The 22,710-nt window shown below is 41.5% G+C and overlaps 1 protein-coding gene and 1 pseudogene across 2 annotated transcripts in view; one reads left to right on the top strand and one right to left on the bottom strand.

The window, feature by feature from the left end:
- Window positions 1-22,710, bottom strand: part of Armh3 (armadillo like helical domain containing 3) — a 193,698-nt gene that overhangs the window by 59,064 nt on the left and 111,924 nt on the right. For both annotated transcript variants that reach the window (XM_042689297.1, XM_042689298.1), the window contains one exon: window positions 21,019-21,094. In XM_042689297.1, coding sequence (XP_042545231.1) covers window positions 21,019-21,094 — 76 coding nt within the window. The remainder of the gene's footprint in view (window positions 1-21,018; window positions 21,095-22,710) is intronic.
- On the top strand, window positions 14,676-15,249 carry LOC122115720 (annotated as a pseudogene).

Below are 22,710 nucleotides of genomic sequence, written 5' to 3'. Positions count from 1 at the left end.
CTCTTGTCTCCAATTAAATACCAGAAAACCAGAAATGGCACTGTGGCTCAAAGTGGTAGAGCACTAGATTTGAGCACAAAGAGGTTCACAGACAGCACGCAGGCCCTGAGTTCAAGTCCTCTATAACCAACCAACCAACCAAAAAAAAAAAAAAAGAACCTAAATTACACTAGACTTCCTACAATAGCAGCTAGTATTTTAGCAACTAAGCTACTTCTAGATGTCCCCATTTCCCAGCAAGAGGGGGGGCAGGGAACCTTTTCTCAAGTGAAAACTTTTTTTTTTTTTTAATGGTACTTGCTAGGCAGGTATCTACCAGTTGAGCCACACTCTTGACCTCTATCACCTTTTGCTCTCGTTATTTTTGGGACAGGGTTTCACTTTTTATTCAGGCCAATTTACCTAGACTGTGATCCTGCTATTTGTGTTTCTCATCATAGTTTGGCAACAGGTATGTACCGCCATGTCCAGATTTTTCTGTTGGATAGGATCTTGCATTTTTTTGTTTTTCTATGCTAGACTGGAGCCACAATCCTCGCAATGTAGCTCAGCCTTCTATGTAGCTGAGATGACAGGTACCACTGTGCCAAGGTACTCATTGAAACGGAGTTTTCTTGCTAGTTTTTGCCCAAGCTGGCCTCAAACTCCAATCCTCCTAAGCTCTACCTCCTGAATAGCTAGGAACACAGGCAAAAACCACTGACAACTGGAAGACAATCTATTTTTTCTTATATTTCTCAAAATTAATAATAATTAGGGTGTATCACGTTATTAAGGAATCAGAGATTGTGGACTGGCAAAAGCAGTCCATATCTGACTCTAGAGAGTCACACTGCAACAGCTGATTGGGAAAAGGTAAAAAGTTCAATGATAAGGTTTGGAATAATCAAGACTCTATCCTCTACCTATTTGAGTTTCTATTATATAATGAGCCAATCAGAAATACATTTCTTCCTGACCTATTAAGAGAAAGTAGCAATTGTAAGTCACTATGACTGCCCCTCTAGCTTTTAATGTCTAGCATTTAGAAACAGCTACAAAGGAAACTGTTAGAAACAGAAGAAATGCTCCTTAAACCAATGGCTTCTAAAGAAACATCCCAAATCTACCTCACACAAACACATTACACTGCCCCTCTCATTTATTATCTCTGTACTTGGAATTTCAATGTCCACCTAAAGAAATTGGAAAACCAATCAGGTATAGTATCTCATGCTTACTCTAGCTACAAAGAAGATCAGATCAAGTGGTTTGAGGTCAGCTGGACAATGAAGTTTGCCAGATCCCATTTCAATCACTAAAAATGCTAAATATGGTGGCACATCCCCTCTGTACAATATGTTCACAAAAAAATAAAATAAAATAAAATAAAATAAAAAAATACGGTGGCACACATCTGTCATTCTAGTTACATGGGGAGCTTAAATAAAAGGAATAAAGTTCAAGTTCCCATTTGTGCTTTGTTATGTAGCTCAAGTGGTAGAGTGGCTGGCCAGCAAGTACAAGGCCCTAACGTATTGCCATTAATATTAATTAATTAGAGAAATTGGAAGAAAGACATACAGTAAAGGTTGTGTTGATGAAAAGATTAGCAAAATAAAGAACAACATGAGATGATACATCTAAAATACACAAAAATTTAAGGCAAGTTTAAAAACTGTTAATAAAACTATACCATAAAATTATAGGTAGAGCAATACTATTCATTATCAATGGGACAAATGCACAAAATAAGTCTTTGCTGTATAAATATTTATTTTCAGAAATGAGGGCTAGTATGAGATTGTGGACCTAAAAAGACAGAAGGGGCAGAAGATGTAGTTCAAAGGCAGAATGCTCAACACTGGAAAAAAGGGGGTAAGACACAAGGGTGAGTAGAATTTGTTCTCTTGTTGCATGGAGAAAATTTTTACTCATACCTGGGACCAAGGGGTAAACATTCTAGAGCAACCTGCAATCATCCATTCTTTCCTACAGTGCACTGAGCAATTTCATCTACAACTATCTACTCAGAACATAACCACATTAATTTACCTCTAACCATCAGGAAGTAACTAGTCTACTTTTACCAGTTCAGTTACATAACCAGTCCTACAATTCCAAAAGGCACAAGTAAATATTTGACATAATTCATGAACAAAGTGAAATAATAACACAATAACTTTAAAATGGTCTATTCCAAATCTTTTAAAATCCTAGACTTTACAAAGGTTGAGGCTTCAAGTAATGCTTTCAGAACACACAGCTGGGATCTGCTATTAACAGCCTTCTATTTCACAGTCAGTTAGCTTCATTCAGGACAGAGGGCTGAGCTCAAGGTTAACTACTTCTCTCCTGAGAGCAACACTATAGAAATAGCCCCTCACCTGGGCCAAGAAAACAGGCCACAGTAAGCAACCCTTATGTTATGGGGAGAAAGTGAGATACTGAAGGCTAGGTAAGTAATAAAACAAACCTATGAAAACCAATGCTGACTCCAGCCACAAAGGAGCACATGTCACATCTCCTTTAGCCACTCTATATCAAGTTACTATGGGCTCTCCAATTTGTATTTACCCCCTCTCCAAACAAACTTTCATCAATTGGTCTTTTTTGTTGTTGGTGGTGGTGGTCCTGGGGCTTGAACTCTGGGCCTGGGCACTGACCTTCAGCTCTTCAGCTCAAGGCAAGCATTCTACCACTTGCCACAGTGCCACTGCTGGTTTTCTGAGTGGTTTATTGGAAATAAGAGTCTCAGGGGAGCTGGGAAGTTGGCTCAGTGGTAGAGCACTTACCTTGCATTCATGAGGCCCTGGGTTCAATTCCTCAGCACCACATACGCAATAAAAAGCTAGATGTGGCACTGTGACTGAAGTAGTAGGGTGCTAGCCTTGAGCTGAAGGACAGTGCCCAGGCCCAGAGTTCAGGCCCCACGACCGACCAAAAAAAAAAAGTCTCACAGACTTTCTTGCCCAGGCTGGCTTTGAACCATGATCCTTAGATCTCAGCCTCCCGAGTAGCTAGGATTACAGGTGTGAGCCACTGGTGCCCAATAATTGATCTTCTTTTTATATATGTACTTTTTCTTTGTTACAAAGCTCAACATGCAGGCTTCAAGAGCCAATGAGCTCTGATTGCTCATATCTTGAATACAGGAAAAGAAATGGTTGTGGGCTATTAGCTCACCAGGGAATAGAGCAGCATCTAAACTGCTGTTTAACGCCTACATGTGAAAAAAAAAATCTCTCATAAAATGAAATGTATGCAAAAATCTAAAAATAGACAGGCAGGCGATAGTGGCTCATGTCTATAATCCCCTAGCTATTCAGGAAGCTAAAATATGAGAATTGTGGTTTGAAGCCAGCCTGGGTAGAAAAGTCCATGAGACTCTTGGCAGAATTGGAGGTGTAGAGCCCCAGCTTTCAGTACAAATGCTAATAAGCAAGAGCATAGGATTTTTAGTTCAGCCCTTATTAAAAGTAGATGCCAGTGGCTCATGCCTACAATCCTAGCTACTCAGGAGGCTGAGATCTGAGGATCATGGTTTGAAACCAGCCAGGGAAGGAAAAGTCCATAAGACTGTCACCTCCCTACTAAAAAGGCCAGAAATGGAACTCTGGCTCAAGTGGTTAGAGCAATAGCCTTTGAGCAAAAGAAGCTCAAGGACAACACCCAAGTCCTGAGTTCCCAGGACTAGTACACACATACAAAAGTCTAAATATAGACTTTTCCCTCACTATCACATAGCCCTAATTCTACTATAAAGTGGACAAAATTAGAATCTTGTTTCTAATAAAGTCCTCACTTTTTCAGGAAATAAAAGAAATTCCTTCATTTTTTGTGATTTTGTTTTCATTTCATTTTAGCAAGTAAGGTTTATTCAAATAGATTTTGTGCACATATGTTATTTATAATTACACAGGAGTAATATTTCTGTATTTCAATGAAATTACGTTTAGTATAAAAATCTTAACCAGGTATAGTGACAATGCATGCATCTGTAATCCAAGTACTGGGGTAGCTAAGGCAGGAGGATCACTTGAGTTCAGGAGTTGAAGGCCTGCTTGGGCCAGCCACATAGGAAAACTCAATCTTTATTTAAAAAAAAAAAAAAAAAAGAGTATATAAAAAAAGTGTAAGTCTGAAGCTGGTAGTAATTGTTAGGTCTGTGTGGGAAAACAGCCCCCCCTTCCTCTTTGTGAAAGATAGCACATAGCCTTACCAGAAATCACCTGCTTGAAACCAGTAATCACCTGACTATCAATCTTTTTGCTGAGTCAGCAAAGGACCCCAGACTCCGAGGTCACTGCCTCATCTGCATAGGTAGCTCCCTGAACCGCCCCAGTCACACTTCCTGAAGACAGTGAGAGGTTCCCCAGGCTCTGAGATCACTTTCATATCTCACCTCCCGCCTTTCCCTATATAATATCTCCCAACCACAGTTCCCTCCCTCTTTTTCTCTTTTCTTCTCTCTGTGCACACTTCCATCTGTGTGAGCCAGCTGATAAATTCTTTTCTGCCTGAACCCATGTGGCAGTCTCCTTTCAGTAATAAAGATAAATATGGTAACTGTTAGAGTGACCACTAGGAAAATTACTTTTTTTTTTTTTTTTTGGTCGCTTGTGGGGGCTGAACTCTGGGCCTGGGCACTGTCCCTCAGCAATTCAGCGCAAGACTAGGGCCCTACCACTTGAGCCACAGCGCCACTTCTGGATTTTTTCTGCTGAAGAATCAAACCCAGCCTCATGCATGCAAGGCAAGCACCCTACCATTGAGCCACCTTCCCAGCCCAACTTTTAAAGAATTTTAAAAGTATTTTAAGTGAAGAAAAACAATAAAGAAATAAAAATGTGAAGCCAGGCACGGTGGTACACCCATAATCCTGTAATCCCAGCTACTTGGGAGGCTAAATCAGGAAGATCAAAAGTTCAAGGCTACTCTAGTTTGTGACCAGCCTAGGCAACTTAGTGAGAACCTGTCCCAAAATAAGATTTTAATGTAAGTGTACAATGGCTCACAACTATAATACTAGCTATTTTGGAGGCTGAGATCTGGATGACTGCAGTCATGAGGTCAGTCTAGATGAAAAGTTCAGGGAACACTATCTCAATCAATAAAAAGTGGCACATGGGGCTGGGAAGGTGGCTCAGTGGTAGAGCGCTTGCCTTGCATGCTCGAGGCCCTGGGTTCGATTCCTCAGCACCACATAAGCAAAATGAAAAAAGCCAGAAGTGGCGCTGTGGCTCAAGTGGTAGAGAGCTAGCCTTGAGCTGAAGAGCTGAGGGACAGCGCCCAGGCCCAGAGTTCAGGCCCCATGACCGGACCCAAAAATAAAAATAAAAATAAAAAGTGGCACATGCCCATCACCCCAGCTATGTAGGAAGAATAAATGAGAGGACTGCACTCCAGGCCAGCCTGGGATTAAAAAAAAAAAAAAAAAAAGACTCTACCTGAAAAATAATTAAAGTAATAAGGGCTTGAGGCATGGCTAAAGTGATAGAATGTCTGCCTACCCAGTATAAGGCCCTGAATTCAAACCCTGGCACTACAGAAGAAGGGGAGGGTATAGTTCAGTTGTAGAATGCTTATCTTTCATGCAGGAGGCCCTATGTTCAATCCTCAGTAGTGCCTTCAAACAAAGAAACAAAATTGCTATATTAGAAAATGTTTACTTTCAGGTGCAGGTGGCTGAGGCCTGTAATCCTAGCTACTCAGGAGGCTGAGATCTGAGGATCAAAACCAGCTTGGGGGTGGGGTGTAGCTGAGGAGGTGGGGTGGGAGGGACAGGATGGTAGGGAAAAAACAAAGGAGGAGGGCAACAATGTTGGATAAGAAATGTACTCATTACTTTGCTCATGTAACTGTAACCCCTCTGTACAGTATTTTCACAATAAAAAACAATAAATAAAAAAAAAAAAACAGACTGGGCTGTGAGGCTCTTATATCCAATAAACCACTAGAAAATTTGAAGTGGTGCTGTGGCTTAATTGGTAGAGTGCTTGCCTTGAGCTGAAGAGATGAGGGACAGCGCCCAGGCCCAGAGTTCAAGCCCCATGACCGACAAAAAAGAAAAAAGAAAGAAAATGTTTACTTGTCAGGCATGTCCTATAATCCTAGCTAGTCAGGAGGCTAAAATCTGACTAAAATCTGATGATTGAGGTTCAAAGCCAATCTGGGCAGACAAATCCTTGATACTCTTATTTCTAGCTAACTAGCAAAGAGCAGGAATTGGAAGAATGTCAGAGTATTAGTAGTAGTAAGTCAAAAAGCCAAATGAAAGCAAAAGCCCTGGAGTTCAAGTCTAAATATTGGCATTTAAAAAAAAAAAAAGACTATTTCTGGAAAAAGAGCCTAGGCTCTAATATAATCCTCCCAAGCATTTCAAGAAGAATACCAATCCTTTACAACCTCTTCAAAAAACCTGAAGAGGAACTCCATACTCATTATGATTCTCCATATCACTCTGATACTAAAACCAGGTAAGAACATCACAAGAAAGTTACAAACTAATATTTCCATGTTCTATAGATGTTGAATATGGATACAAATTTCCTCAACAAAATGCTAGAAAAATGAATCCAGCAACATATGTAAAAAATTAGACACAATGACCAAATGGAATTTATCCCAGGAATGCAAGATTCATCTTGCATCTGAAAACCAATTAATGCAGTATACTGTGTCAATTGAATAAGAAGTAAAAACCACATTCTCAACCTAAAGATGACCTGCTTTCAGTCTATCACAGTGTCTATTTTTCCAAATAAATTTCAACGTCCTTTCATGTTAAAAATGCTTAACAAACTAGGAATAGAAGGAAATTCCTCAAGTTGATAAAGAAAAACTATTTTTAAAAAATCCATAGTGGCCAGGCACCGGTGGCTCACGCCTATAATCCTAGCTACTCAGGAGGCTGAGATCTGAGGATCATGGTTCAAAGCCAGCCCAGGCAGGAAAGTCCGTGAGACTCTTATCTCTAATAAACCACTTGAAAACCGGAAGTGGAGCTGTGGCTCAAGTGGTAGAGTGCTCACCTTGAGCTGAAGACCTCAGGGACAGCGCCCAGACCCAGAGTTGAAGCCCCACAACTGACAACAACAACAACAAAAATCCATGGTTATTTTTAATAAGTTAAAATATAAGGAAGAAAACCTAAAAGCCACTTATATTCTCTCTAAACAAAAGGTAAGAACACATTGAGTAACATCCTCTCAACTACTGTATATTCACTTTGGGTAAGTTCTTTTTTTTTTTTTGGTCCGTCGTGGGGCCTGAACTCTGGGCTTGGGCGCTGTCCTTCAGCTCTTCAGCTCAAGGTGAGTGCTCTACCACTTGAGCCACAGCGCCACTTCCAGTTTTCTAGTGGCTTATTGGAGGTAAGAATCTCACAGCCTTTCCTGGCTTTGATCCTCAGATCTCAGCCTCCTAAGTAGCTAGGATTACAGGCGTGAGCCACCAGCACCCGGCTGAGTAAATTCTTTTACCGGTAACAGCAAGAAGAGAAACTTCTCGTTTGAAAATAAGTCAAACAACTCAGAGGAGTAAAAGAACTAGTTTGTGAAAACACAAACTCGACCCAATCAAACTATTTTCCTGTCATTGATGCCCAGGTGCCCAGGTGCCAGTAGGCAGCCTAAGTTTCAGTACTGCTCCTGATATCAGCTTCTTTATAGTTTGTTTGTGTTTGTTTGTTTGTTTATGCTAGTACTGGGGCTTGAACTTGGGGCCTAGGCACTGTCCCTGAGTTTGTTTTTTTTTGCTCATGGTTAGCACTCTCCCACTTGAGCCTCAGTACCACTTCCAGCTCTTTCTGTTTATGTGGTACTGAGGAATGGAACCCAGGGTTTCATGCATGCCAGGCAAGCACTCTACCACTAAGCCACATTCCCAGCCCTATAATTTTGTATCTCTGGTCTCTACTAGTTCAAGAGTAGGGATAGGGACTGAACAAAGTTGAATATGGAGGGCACTTATTTCTCCAGAATGAGTTCTCATGTAGACCATCATAACCGAGGCTGGTTAAAATACCCAGACTTGCACAATCAGGACAATTTATACACACTGTCATTTAATAATCTCAGTAATAAGGGGAATGATGGCGAGACTGTCATCAGATGCACTACTTATACATTGATATGTTGAATTGAAACCCCTTTGTACAGCTACTTCTCAATAATGACTCAGGTCCATTATTCTCCTCACTTTATGGCTGAAAAAAACTAGAGCAAAGTGCCCCCAATGTAAGTGGTAGAGCTGAGACTCAAATTAAGACAACCTGAGTCCACAGTCCTTCTCAACCACTGTGTTATGGCTAAGTCTTAAATAGCAGAGGAATGAGCAAACCAAAAAGTGATCCTTTTTCTACCTCAGATGGAAATACTAAGACTGCCACTGCCACTGTGCCCAGGTTACAAAAGTGTTTTGTTTTCCAGGAAAAGGAAACAAGAGGGATTTTTCTCTCTTGTTTGTGAGGTTACAACTGCAAATGTTAACACCCCCCTTCCCCCATCTATAGCACAGTTTCTGGCTCTCAAATTCCACATGAATCTAGCCCTATAAAATTGTGCTGGTAGCCCCATCTAGCCTAGCTGCTACTCTCAGCCCTCAAGGTAAACTGTTAGGTTACTGACATTAAATTCCTTTTCCTTTGTATGTGACCAGGTGTCCGAGTGATTTTCTTGGGAAAGTCTTTCGCTCCTACACACGATGTTGAAAATGAACTATACAAGCTGGGTGCCGATGGCTCACGCCTATAATCCTAGCTACTCAAGAGGCTGAAATCTAAGAATTGTGGTTCAAAGCCAGCCTGGGCAGGAAAGTCCATGAGACCCTTACCTCCAATTAACCACCAAAAAACCAGAAGTGACACTGTGGCTCAAGTGGTAGAGTGTTTGCCTTGAGCTGAAGGACAGCGTCCAGGCCCAGAGTTCAAGGCCCACAACCAATTGGGAAAAAAAAAAAAAGAAAAGAAAATGAACTATTCAACTTGTAAGTAGGGATGGAGGGAAAAACTGGGAGAGAGTGAGGGAAGGGGTGACATTGTCCAAAAAGAAATATACTCTCAGCTGGGCACCAGTGGCTCACGCCTGTAATCCTAGCTACTCAGGAAGCTAAGAGCTGAGGATACACGGTTCAAAGCCTGCCCAGGCAGAAAACTCTGTGAGACTTTTTTTTTTTGGGGTCCGGTCATGGGGCCTGAACTCTGGGCCTGGGTGCTGTCCCTCAGCTCTTCAGCTCAAGGCTAGTGCTCTACCACTTGAGCCACAGCGCCACTTCCGGCTTTTTTTGCTCATTTGGTGCTGAGGAATCGAACCCAGGGCCTCATGCATGCAAGGCAAGTGTTCTACCACTGAGCCACCTTCCCAGCCCAAAGTCTGTGAGACTCTTATCTCCAATTAACTACTTGAAAACCAAAAGTGGTGCTGTGGCTCAAGTGGTAGAGCGCTCACCTTGAGCTGAAGAGCACAGGATTAGCACCCAAGCCCAGAGTTCAAGCCCCACGACCGACAACAACAAAAAAAGGAATGTACTCTTTTACCTGACTTATGTAACAGTAACCCATCTATACATCACCTTTGTTTTGAGATGGTCTTGCTAAATTGCTAGGGTAGCCCCAAACTCACAATATAGCTTAGGCTGGCCTTGAACTTTTTTTGTTTTATTTTGTTTATTAGTACACATTAGCTACACATGGAGGATTTCAATGTGACATTTCCATGCCATATGTATAATCCTTTCCAATCAATGTGCCCCATTACTTTCCTCTGCTCCCTTCTCCCCTCCTAACACAATTTAAAGAGGTTCCATTGTTCTATTTTTATGCTTGCTGACAGTCTTTTGACAACATTCATCCTCTTTCACCCAAGAAGCTCTGATTTCTTAACTTAAATCAGGCTGAATTTGATACTTAACTGACAATGCATAGAAATGGAGCTTCTCAGTAACATTATGTTTTTTAGGTTTGCTCATTCCTTGCTATTTAAGTCCAATTTTTTTTTTTTTTTTTTTGTCGGTCGTGGGGCTTGAACTCTGGGCCTGGGCGCTGTCCCTCAGCTCTTCAGCTCAAGGCGAGCGCCCTACCACTTGAGCTACAGCGCCACTTCCTCCTTGCTATTTAAGACACAGTCTAACACAGTGGTTTAAAAGAGACTATAGACTCAGGTTGTCTCAATTTGAGTTTCACCTCTACCACCAACTTTGTACAGGGAAAAAAAATACCTCTTAAAATTAAAAATAAAATAAAAGCTAAACAAGTTAATTTAAAAATTGGAGAAGAAAGACTAAGGATATAGCTTAGTGGCAGAACACCTGCCTAGCTTGCAAGTTTGATACCCAGCACCAAATTTTTTTTTAAGAGGCGGAGTCCCAGTTGCTCATTAGTCTGGGCAGAAAAGTCAGCTAGACTCAACAGAGAAACTGGGCATGGTGGTGCTTACTTGTCATCCCAACTATGACTACAAGCCTTTTAAAATAAGCGCTCAATCTAGGGCATGCCTAGGCAGTAAGACCCTATCTCAAGAATAAGCACCAAAGAAAAAGGCCAAAGGTGTGGTCAGTGGTAGAAAGCCTGCCAAGCAAGTGCAAGACCCTGAGTTCAAAATCTCAATAATACTCCCCTGAAAACAACCAGAATGGTAGTACATCTATAAACACAGCACTATAGCTCATCAAATTTAGCTATGACCTAATGCAAAACCTCACTTGGTAGCATAAACCAAGCTAGGGCAAGCAAATAGGCAATCAACCCTAAGGAATTTAGTGTTTGTTTTATTGTAGCTGAACAGACTTGAGAGATTAAGGAACAATCACCATTAGAATAATTATTAATGCTCTCATAAGTAAACAATACTACAGCAGCTTCATTTGGGTACTTTTTGTAATCTGCATATTGCTTCTCATTCTCTCTAATGGGAGATCAGCAGGATCTGACTAACAAAAAGGTCATTATTGATAAATTCTAACTCAGGTGATAATTTGAGCCATCCTAGGGCAGACAAGTAGGTTATCTTTATGACTTTTTTCTATTAAGAGTCAGCTCAGTGCCTCTGCTTGTCCTTAATTGCTTTAGTCCATATTTACTTCTCACTAGATTAAATTGCATCCTCCAACTGAAGTGCCTAAGCATCAAACTGCAACGTCTCTCAACTAATCAGTAAAGAATTTGTGGAGCCAGGCACTGGTGGCTCATGCCTGTAATCCTAGCTACTCAGGAGGCTGAGATCTGAGGATCACAGTTCAAAGCCAGCCCAGGCAGTGAAGTCTGTCCATAAGACTCTTATCTCCAATTACCCACAAGAAAACTAGAAGTGACCCAGTGGTTCAAAGGGGTAGAGCTCTAGCCTTGAGCAAAAGAGCTCAGGGACAGCACCTAAGCCCTATTGACCAAAAAAAAAAAAAAAAAAAAGACTAAAAACACATAAGCAGCAGAAAGGAGACCATAAAGTGAGCATCAGACATGAGGCAAACCTTTTTGCCCTAACTTATCATTCTCACCCCTCCCAGACTTATAACTTATATAATCACAATGGTATCTAAAAAGTTAATTCTTTTTTTTTGGGGGGGGGGGTGTCAGTCAAGGCTAGTGCTCTACCACTTAAGCCACAGTGCCACTTCCAGTTTTCTGGTGGTTAATTGGAGATAAGAGTCTCATGGGCTTTCCTGCCCAGGCTGACTTTGAACCGCAAACCTCAGATCTCAGCCTCCTTAGTATCCTGAGTAGCTAGGATTACAGGCATGAGCCAGCGCACCTGGCTTTTTTTGGGGGGTCCGGTCATGGGGCCTGCACTCTGGGCCTGGGCGCTGTCCCTCAGCCCTTCAACTCAAGGCTAGCGCTCTACCACTTGAGCCACAGCACCACTCTGGCTTTTTTCTTTTTGCTTATGTAGTGCTGAGGAATCGAACCCAGGGCCTCAGACATGCAAGGCAAGCACTCTACCACTGAGCCACCTTCCCAGTCCTTTTTTTTTTTTTTTTTTCAATGCTAGTCCTGAGGCTTGAATTCAGGGCCTGGACACTGAACCTGAGCTTTCATGTTCAAGGCTAGTGCTCCATCACTTGAGCCACAGCTCTACTTCTGGCTTTTTGGTGGTTAAATGGAGATAAGAATCTCATAAGCCAGGCATCTGACTTCACTATTGCTTTCTTAAGCAGAAAACAGAATTTTGAAGCTGGTGCTAATAACATGTTCACTAAGAGAAAAATATTAGGATGTTAACTTAGATTCATTAAGAGCCTCAATTTTTTGGTCAGATAAAAGTCAGATTTTAGTTCTTTTTCTCTTCTCTTTTAACAAACTGGGTTAACAGCCAATAAACTTCTTTCAAAAGTACGAGTGCTCACTGAGATAGCCACCTATGTGGTGGCAGGAAATACTTAGCAGAGAAGTCTCTAAGCACAACTTCCAAATCGTTCTCCTTGCAACACTTACAGCATTTGCCTGTGTATATCACTGACTCTCTGGAGGCAGTTGACATTACAATATGACCGAAAAACAAAACATTTAGGTAGAGCAGCATATTTTTCTTAAGGCAAAACAATGAAACAACTCTCTTACAGGTAAGAAAAAACAAAGGCCTTATCTGTTGGTGACATCAGATCTTCCAATAAAAATAGCAGTTTCTAAGCAGTTGCATCTTAAGAGTCTCATAGAAAAGTCAAACAGGAGGAGAGAATTGTTTATAAACACAAGTAACTTTGACAAAGAACTAGCATGACTAAGCCATGAAAGAAAAGTGAAAAGCAAACAGACACTTGAGCAACTTACATCTGCAAGCATGCAGAAGAATTTTTAATTTTCACTGTCACATTATCTTAGCTTTAAAGTACAGAAAAGTCTGTAGTCTTCCTGCTGCTCACCTGCTGGTACTATATACTGGAAGATCTCAAAGACACAGTTTGAGACTGTTATCAACTGGAAAACCAGTCTGGGGAGGGAGAGGTGTTCCCAACTGTTAGATGTTTGAAAGTTTCACCTGTAACTCAATCCCTTCCAGTGGCTATCAAAGAAAAGAGTTTGGTTGTTCTGATTTAGAGATTTTTTTTTTCCCTAGGTGTGAGATCAACAAGAAATCCTTTTAAATACTAGAAACAAATTATGTTCACCATCACAGTTTTCTGGCTAAGCCTTTACAAACTCTATTCCTTGATAATTAACCTAGTGGCTAGTAGCCATATTTCATAGCACCCCTCAGAGACCTAAAAATCAGATTTTCTGACAAGAGTCCCTGTTTTCACATCCATCCAAAGTCAATAGCATCATGGACATAAAATACAAGTTCTCAGAGAAAGCCAAAGGACCATATGGCAGCACTCATTACATGGATCGGCAGATGCAGGCTGTTTAGGCATACCATTTTCTTCCCTTCAGCTGAAAGAAAATTGACTCTGAGAAAGAAAATTGACTGGGCCATCATCATACAAAGATTTCAAAATCCATCCACAAGAGAAAGCAAAACATCTTTTAAAGTTAAGGCAATGCCTTTAGCCAGAATAGAAAAATGGAGATGTACTTCAGAAACACTCTTAAGGTTCAAAATAATAAACCTAGGGGCTGGGAAGGTGGCTCAGTGGTAGAGTGATTGCCTTGCAAGCATGAGGCCCTGGGTTCAACTCCTCAGTACACATAAGCAGAAAAAGCTGGAAGTGGTGCTAGGCTCAAGTGGTAAGAGCACTAGCCTGAGCTGAAGAGCTGAGGGACAGCACTCAGGCCCAGAGTTCAGGCCCACGACAGATTAAAAAAAAAAAGTCTCCAAAATAATATACCTAGCTGATTGGCTGGGAAGGTGGCTCAGTGGTAGAGCTCTTGCCTTGTATGCATGAGGCCCTGGGTTCGATTCCCCAGCACCACATACGCAAAAAGAAAACAAAGCCGGAAGTGGCACTGTGGCTCAAGTGGTAGAGTGCTAGCCTTGAGCTGAAGAGCTGAGGGACAGCGCCCAGGCCCAGAGTTCAGGTCCCATGACCAGAAAAAAAAAAAAAAAAAAAAAATTGTATATATATATATATATATATATATATATATATATATATATACCTAGCTGAGTACTGGTGGCTCATGCCTGTAATCTTAGCTACTCACGAGGCTGAGATCTGAGGATCATGGTTCAAAGCCAGCTCAGGCAGGAAAGTCTGTGAGACTCTTTATCTCCAATAAACCACCAGGAAAACCAAAGTGGCGCTGTGGCTCAAATGGTAGAATGCTCACCTTGAGCTGAAGAGCTGAAGGACAGCGCCCAGGCCAAGAGCTTAAGCCTCACGACCAACAAAATAATAATAATAATAATAATGAACCTAATAAATGATGCAGCAATTCTTCAAAAAAAGGAAACAAGGGCTGAATGTCAGTGGCTCACGCCCATAATCTTAGCTACTCAGGAAGCTGAGATCTGAGAATTGGGGTTCAAATCCAGCTCAAGCAGGAAAGCCTGTGAGACACCCATCTCCAATTAAACACCAAAAAAGCCACAAGTGGAGCTGTAGCTCAAATGGTAGAGCACTAGCCTTGAGCAAAAAAGCTCAGGAACAGTGCCCAGTCCCTGAGTTCAAGCCCAAGGACCAGCATCAAAACAACAACAAAAACCCAACAACAACAACAAAAAAAAGACATGTTTTTCTGAGACAGCTAGAGAGGAAGTGACTTCCCCACAGGGAATGGACATAAATGCACACTTGAAGAAAAAGCGGCTTCTTACTAAGCCATGGCGTATCAGTTATATATATATCAGTTATATAGAAATACCAGTTTGGGACAGAGTCTCCAGGAGAGTCTAAATGAGTTCCTATAGTCTCAACAGATCACCTTCACCTTGTACTTCATTTTTTTTTCTTTTTTTTTTTATATTCCGGTCGTGGGGCCTGAACTCTGGGCCTGGGCACTGTCCCTCAGCTCTTCAGCTCAAGGCTAGCACTCTACCACTTGAGCCACAGCGCCACTTCCGGCTTTTTTCTTTTTGCTTATGTGGTGCTGAGGAATCGAACCCAGGGCCTCATGCATGCAAGGCAAGCGCTCTACCACTGAGCCACCTTCCCACCCCCTTCATCTTGTACTTCAAGTTCTACTTTAGTTTGGTAAGACTATACATTCAGCATTGGCTCATAGGATTAGGAACAGAGTCAATATCAGGGACTCTCTAAATACATACAGTTCTGTAAGGAAGTGTGGATATTTGTACTGAATTGTGTTGAGAGGTGACAACTAACTAAAGTAGATTCAAGTGAAAACAGAAGTCTGTGATGGTAAAAATACTGGCCTGAATACTACAGAATGAGTAGGAAGAAAATGGCTTTTAATATCCTCTTCTTTATTCATCTCTTAAAAAAAAAACCTGTGTCTTTTTGTCATTTCTTTTTTTGGTACTGGGGATCCAACTCAAGTCATTGCACTTGCTAGGCAAGCACTTTGCCCCTGAGCTACATCCCAGCTCTATTTTTTTGGGGGGGTTGGGAGTGTCCGGTTGTGGGCCTGAACTCTGGGCCTGGGTGCTGTTCCTCAGATCTTCACCTCAAGGCTAATGCTCTACCACTTGAGCAACGGCACCACTTCCGGCTTTTTTTCCCCCTGCCTATGTGGTGCTGAGGAATTGAACCCAGGGCCTCATGCATGCAAGGCAAGCGCTCTACCACTAAGCCACCTTCCCAGCCCCCAGCTCTATTAATAACTTTTTTTTTTTGGTCGGTTGTGAGCCTTAAACTCTGCGTTTGGGCGCTGTCTCTCAGCTCTTCAGCTCAAGGCAAGCGCTCTACTGCTTGAGCCACAGCGCCACTTCTGGTTTCCTGGCAGTTTATTGGAGATAAGAGTTTCATGGACTTTCCTGCCCAGGCTGGCTTTGAACCGTTATCCTCAAATCTCAGCCTCCTCAGTAGCTAGGATTACAGGCGTGAGCCACCAGCGCCCCGCTTATTAATAACTTTTTGTAGGGAAGTACAGAAGACTTTTTTTTTTTTTTTGCCGGTCATGGGGCCTGAACTCTGGGTCTGGGCGCTGTCCCTCAGCTCTTCAGCTCAAGGCTAGCGCTCTACCACTGGAGCCACAGCGCCACTTCCTGTTTCTGTTTATGTGGTGCTGGATCGAACCCAGGGCCTCATGCTTGCAAGGCATGCACTCTACCGCTGAGCTACCTTCCCAGCCCCGTACAGAAGACTTTTTAAGATTTATTCTAGGGGCTGATAAAGTGGCTCAGTGGTAGAGTGCTTGCCTTGCATGCATTTAGCACCACATAAACAGAAAAAGCCGGAAGTGGCACTGTGGCTCAAGTGGTAGAGTACTACCTTTGAGCTGAAGTTCTGAGGGAAAGTGCCCAGGCCCAGAAGTTCAAGCCCCATGACTGGAAAAAAAAAAAAAAAAAAGTTTATTTTAGCTGAGCGCTGGTGGCTCACATGCCTGTAATTCTAGCTACTCAGGAAGCTGAGATCTGAGGAGTACAGTTTGAAGCCAGCCAGGCAGAAAAGTCTGTAAGACTCTTCTCTCTCCAATACTCAGAAAAAGCTGGAGGTGGTGCTGTGATTCAAGTTGCAAAGCACTAGCCTTGAGCACAAAGTGGCTCAGGGATAGCACCTAAGCCCTCAGTTCAAGCCCCAGGACTGGCAAAAAAAAAAATGTGTGTGTGTGTGTATATACAAACTAGCATTGCAAAGATAACTATACTATACTGTCCAAGCAGAGAATAAGAGAATATAAAAAGAGAAGTTTATAACTCTATATTCTTATATTATCTTTATTATATAACATGAAGAAAACTTTTTAAACATGACAAATCAAAAATGGGTGCTTCCTGAAAATAAACTTTAATAAACTCATTAATTTTTTTTTTCTTGTCAGTCGTGGGGGCTTGAACTCTGGGCCTGGGAGCTGTCCCTCAGCTCTTCAGCTCAAGGCTGACACTTGAGCCACAGCCACTTCAGGTTTTCTGGTGGTTAACTGGAGATAAGAGTCTCAGTGGCTCAGTGGTAGAGCACTTGCCTTGTATGCATGAGGCCCTGGGTTCGATTCCTCAGCACCACATAAGCAAAAAGAAAAAAGTCGGAAGTGGTGCTGTGGCTCAAGCGGTAGAGCGCTAGCCTTGAGCTGAAGAGCTGAGGGACAGCGCCCAGGCCCAGTTCAGGCCCTACGACCGGACCCAAAAAAAGAAAAAAAGAAAAAAGAGTCTCAAGAACTTTCCTGTCCAGGCTGGCTTTGAACCGAGATCCTCAGACCTCAGCCTCCTGAGTAGCTAGGATTACAAGCATGAACCACCAGTGCCCAACTTCATTAAAAAAGTTTCTCATTAAAAATAATTTAAAAACAGCTGGGCACCAGAAGTTCATGCCTGTAATCCTAGCTACTCAAGAGGCTGAGATCTGGGGATCGTGATTCAAAGCCAGCCTGGGCAGGAAGATCCATGAGACTCTTATCTCCAATTAATCACAGAAAAAGCTGAAAGTGGCATTCTGGCTTTGAGCAAAAGGAGCTCAGTGACAGCATCCAGGCCCAGAGTTCAATCCCCAGGACTGGCAAAAAAAATTTAAAAGAAAACAAAACAAATGTCTTTGGGAGGGTAAGGAGAGCACAGAAATGGAAGAATTAACGGTGAACAAATGTAGTAATGGTACTCACTAGACACTACGCTGAAAAAGAACTACACAACTTGTGAGTGGGTACAGGAGGAAAAAATGGGTAGTGAGAGAATGGGTGACACAGCACAAAAAGAAATGTACTCCCTACCTGACTTACATAACTGTAACCGCACTGTACATCATCTTTATAATAATAATAAAAATATTTACCCAAAAACTTCAAAAAAAATTAACAGATTATATGATCCAGCAGTTGGTCTTCAGGGTATATGCCCCAAAATGTGAAAGTAGGACCTTATTTTTTTTTTTTAATTTTATTTTGGCCACCTAGGGGCCTGAACTCTGGGCCTGGGCACTGTCCCTCACCTCTTCAGCTCAAGGCTAGTGCTCTACCACTCGAGCCATAGCACCACTTCTGGCTTGTTCTGCTTATGTGGAGCTGAAGAATCGAACCCAGGGCCTCATGCATGCAAGGCAAGCACTCTACCACTGAGCCACCTTCCCAACCCAGGACCTTATTTTTTTATTACAGGTCTCACTATATAGCCTATGCTGGCTTTGAACCCTTGTCTTAGCCATCCATGTGTGGGGATTCCAAGCATATACTACCATGTCTGTTCTGATAGCAAGATGTTGAACAGAACCTATGCTCACAACAGCATTATTTACAATAACCAAAAGGCAAAAGTAATTCAAGCGTCCACTGACAGATGAAAAGATATGGTGCATAAATACAATGGGATGTTATTAGGCCTAAGAAGGATGGAGTGCAGACATATGCTATAATTTAGATGAACCTTGAAGACACTATTCCAGGTATAAATTGTGTAGTTTACAGAGTTTAATCTACATTATACTATATAATTTTTACTACCTCTATACAATGTAATAGTTGCTGTGATAATCATTCCCATTTTATAAATGTAGTTAGAAAGAGGTCCAGAGAAATAATTTAGCCAAGGTCATACGGCAAATGATAATGACCAAATCAACAACAACAAACTAGTGCTGAGGGCACTGGGATTTAAACTCAGGTCTTGGACTTGCTAGGCAGGTACTATACTACATGAGTCACACCCAAACCCCTTATTTTTCTTTGATTATTTTTCAAATAAGCCCTTCTACTTTTTGTCAAGGGCTGGCCTCCAATCTCAATCCTTCTACCTATGCTGGGAGCATAGACATAAACCAATATGCCTAACTTATTTGTTTAGATGGGGTCTTGCTACTTTTTGTCTGGGCTGACCTCAACCTTCAATCTTCTGATCTCTGCCTGAGATTACAAGAGGAAAAAAAAAAACTTTAAACCCAGCTTTTCTAGCTCAACTGTCCATGCTTTTTTCAATTTTTATCATGCTGATTTTTTTTACTTCATGGTAGCCCTTGCTATAACTATACAGAATGAAGGTAAGGCCCTGATTTCAAAGTCTGTTATGAAAAAGAGAGAGAGAAAGAGAGAGAGAGAGAGAATGAAAGTGCAACACAACACAAAGTCTGGTATTTAGTAGGTAAAAGAGATGTCAAAAGGAGAAAAGGTAAGCTGGGTGCTGGTGGTTCATGACTGTACTCCTGGCTATTCAGGAGACTAAGATCTGAGGATCATGGTTCAAAGCCAGCCCAGGCAGGAAAGTTCATGAGACTCTTATCTCCAATAAACTACAAAAAACTGGAAGTGGAGCTGTAGATCAAGTGGTAGAGCACTATCCTTGAGCAAAAAAACTCAGGGACAGTGCTCAGGCTCAGCACTCAAGCTCCAGGACTGGCAAACAAACAAACCAAAAAATAGGAGAAAAGGTAAACTTCTGTGTATCATCAGTATTTCACCTTGGTCTGGACTTGTATGCTAAGAGTCAAACATATGCTTCCAGTAATCTCTTGAGAAAACCAAACAAGTCTTTGCTACTTTGGGTGCATATACTTAATTCATTAGCAATGCTAAAAATGTGGTTATTTTCTGCAGCAAATGAAAATGAAAACAAATGCCTGATAGAATCAGGCAAGAATGAGGTCATGATACAATCACTGTTTCAACTCAACCAGGTACTTTCTCAGCTATTCAGAAAAAAAGGAAAGGCCAAAATTTAAATCAGCTACTTGATGGCTCTTGGGAAGAATAAGGACAGCAACCAAGCCAGAAACCACTTAAGGAAAAGCAACAAAGTTGGAGATAAAGTAAGCCTTGAGGAATGTGATCAAGTAAACAGGCCCCAGATGAAAATAAACTGCTGGGAAAGCCTGAGTAATAACAGGAATAAATAAATACAACACAAACTATACCCCATATGTAGTCTATACTCTAGCCCTTATCTTAGTGCTTCATTTAAACACTGGCATTTGTCATACTGGCCTTGGGTCACAAACGGATATCTGGGTAATTTTAGATTCTTACAAAAATTCACATTTATCATAGGCCTCAGCACAATGTCTGGATTATGTGTTAGGTGCAGATATGCATTTATTTGTAAGATTTATAAAACTGTATTTGCTGAAATGTCTCTGGGGGCATGTAAAGCAGTCTAAACTTCATTGCAATTTTGTTAGCATATCTCACCCCATGCTCCCTCATCCCAGCCCTCCTATCACACATATTTCACAGTGTTTCTTTTATTCCCTCATGTACCAAACACTGTAGTAAATCACTGAAGGGGCAGGACAGTCTACCTTTGTGAAAGAAAGATACAGGAACAAACATTCTACCCCAGCTCTGTCACACATTAGAATCTATACCAAGTTGTGCATGTTCATTACTATTATGGGAATGTCTGTCAAGGCTTACTTACATCTGGAGCTAAATCAAGTTCCCCATCTGTTACAATTCCCTCTTTTACTCAATGTTAATTTTTCAATTGTTTGCAAAACAATTTAATAACTGTTGAGAAAATGGAAAATCACAGGCATGAAGACAGCAAAGACTAGAAGAAAAATCAGTTAGGTTCCCTAATGCCATAAGCACTTTTTCACTTAGTGAATGACTGGCGCCTCTCATGACTCTGACTAGTTCCAAGTCTCACACAACATACCCAGCACTCTAGAACTGTATTGTGTTTCATAAGGAATCTAAGATGACTTAATCCTATGGATTCCTCTTCCTGTTTACTACAAATTGAAATAGCCACATAAAGTTCTAGAACCCCATGAGTCATCAGGTAAAGTCATAGAGAATAGCAGAAGAAATCTTCAGAGAAAAGCTTTTAGATAGTTGGCTTTTACATAGGAAACACTTTGGCAGCTAAGACACCTGAGAAGCACTCACAAACATCTCTTGATAGAAAATTCACAGAACAGCCAGAACTTTGAGCTATTTCAATATGACAAAATGAAAGCTTCATGTTCTCCTGCTTTTCTTGATCAAGTAAGACAACTTCTTCAACTCCTACAGTATCGGGTTTAAAATAGCAGTAGTGCTCCATGTATTCTCCTTAGAAAGGTGCAATAAAGCTCAGAGAGAGCCAAAGATCTTTGAAAAAAAAAGACAGTCTCATTACTTACCTGATATTAACCAAGGCGTGGGTCACCTTGCTAGCTGCCTCCTTCCACTGGCCTGCATTGGTAGAAAGCCTAAGAACTGCAAAGGAAAGAACAGATTTGTCAGATCCCTGATTTACAGCACATACATGAGGAATGAACACATTTCAATAACACTATTAGAATAATCAAAACCTGTGCCAATCTTCCGATAAAAACAACCTCAGACAAGAGGAAAACATTAAAACTTACAGATTCTTCCAATGACTTTTCTCTAGTAATTTTTGTTTCTAACTTCTTGCTTTCCATCAAACTACTCTACTCCTGGAGTAGAATGCTTGCCTAGTAAGTAAGCATAACACCCTGAGTTCAAACACTATTACTGCCCAAAACATACACTACTCATTCTTTGCCTTGACTCCTTGTTAAGAGGCTTAGTTTTTCCATTCATTTAGAAACTACAATGGAAGTGGGGCACCAGTGGCTCAGGCCTGTAATCCTAGCTACTTAGGAGGCTGAGAACAGAGGATAACGGTTCAAAGCCAGTAAAAGCAGGAAGTCCGTGAGACTCTTATGTCCAATTAACCACCAGAAAACCAGAAGTGGTAGAGCACTAGCCTTGAGCTGAAGAGCTCAGGGCAGCCCCAAGACCAACAAGAAGAAAGAGAAGGGAAGGGAAGGGAGAGGGGGAGGGGGAGGGGACAGGGGAGGGGAGGGGAAGAGAGGGAAGGAAAGGGAAGGGAAGGGAATGGAAAAGGGAAGGAAAGGGAAAAGGGAAGGGAAGGGGAAGGAAACTACAATGAAGAAAATCTGGTGCTGTATTTGTCATTTCTCTAATGCTAGGGCTAATTTAGAAGGAATGACTGGCTGACGTAAGAGTCTGCTCATGCTCCATATGCATCCCTCTGAAACTAAGAGGGTAACAAAAGCCTCTCCAGCTAAAGGATGGTCATGTTTTAATCAAGGAGTAATGTGGTTTTACTCCTCTAGCTTAATCATGTGGCTTGTGAAACATTTCACTAGGAAGACTCTTCCCAGTCTGACCAAATCTGTCTTTCCCAAACTCATTCACAAGAGAAGAGATAATAGAAATAGCAAATCGAATATAACCTCTATCAGCTATGATCTTCAGAGCCACACATTATAGTAACTGCACCACTCAGAAAAAAAGACAACATAAGCACTCTTTGAAAGACCAAGTATTAGAAATGGTGCTGTGGCTCAAGTGGTATAGTGCTCACCTTGAGCTGAAGAGCTCAGGGACTGCACCCAGGCCCAAAGTTCAAGCCTCACAACTGGCAAAAAGAAAAAAAGAAGAAAGAAAAAAGGAAAAAAGGAAAGAAGGAAAGAAAGAAAAGAAAGAAAGAAAGAAAGAAAGAAAGAAAGAAAGAAAGAAAGAAAGAAAGAAAGAAAGAAAGAAAGAAAGAAAGAAAGAGCAAGTATCTGGTGGGCACTCAAATATACTTATATGTTTTGTGTGTGTGTGTGTGAGTCCTGGCTTGAACTCAGGGTCTATGTGCTGTCCCTGAGCTTTTGTGCTCAAGGCCAGCACTTCTGGTTCTTTTTATTATTATTACTGTTGTTTTATTTTATTTTATTTATTTTTTCATTTTTTTTGTCGGTCGTGGGGCTTGAATTCTGGGCCTGAGTGCTGTCCCTCAGCTCTTCAGCTCAAGGCTAGAGCTCTACCACTTGAGCTACAGCACCACTTCCGGT

Source organism: Dipodomys spectabilis, unplaced genomic scaffold (assembly GCF_019054845.1).
Source record: "Dipodomys spectabilis isolate Male_0828 unplaced genomic scaffold, ASM1905484v1 ptg000125l, whole genome shotgun sequence".
Classification (NCBI taxonomy): Eukaryota; Metazoa; Chordata; class Mammalia; order Rodentia; family Heteromyidae; genus Dipodomys; species Dipodomys spectabilis.
Note: the sequence above shows the minus strand (reverse complement) of the source record. Positions and strands in the feature narration are given on the sequence as shown.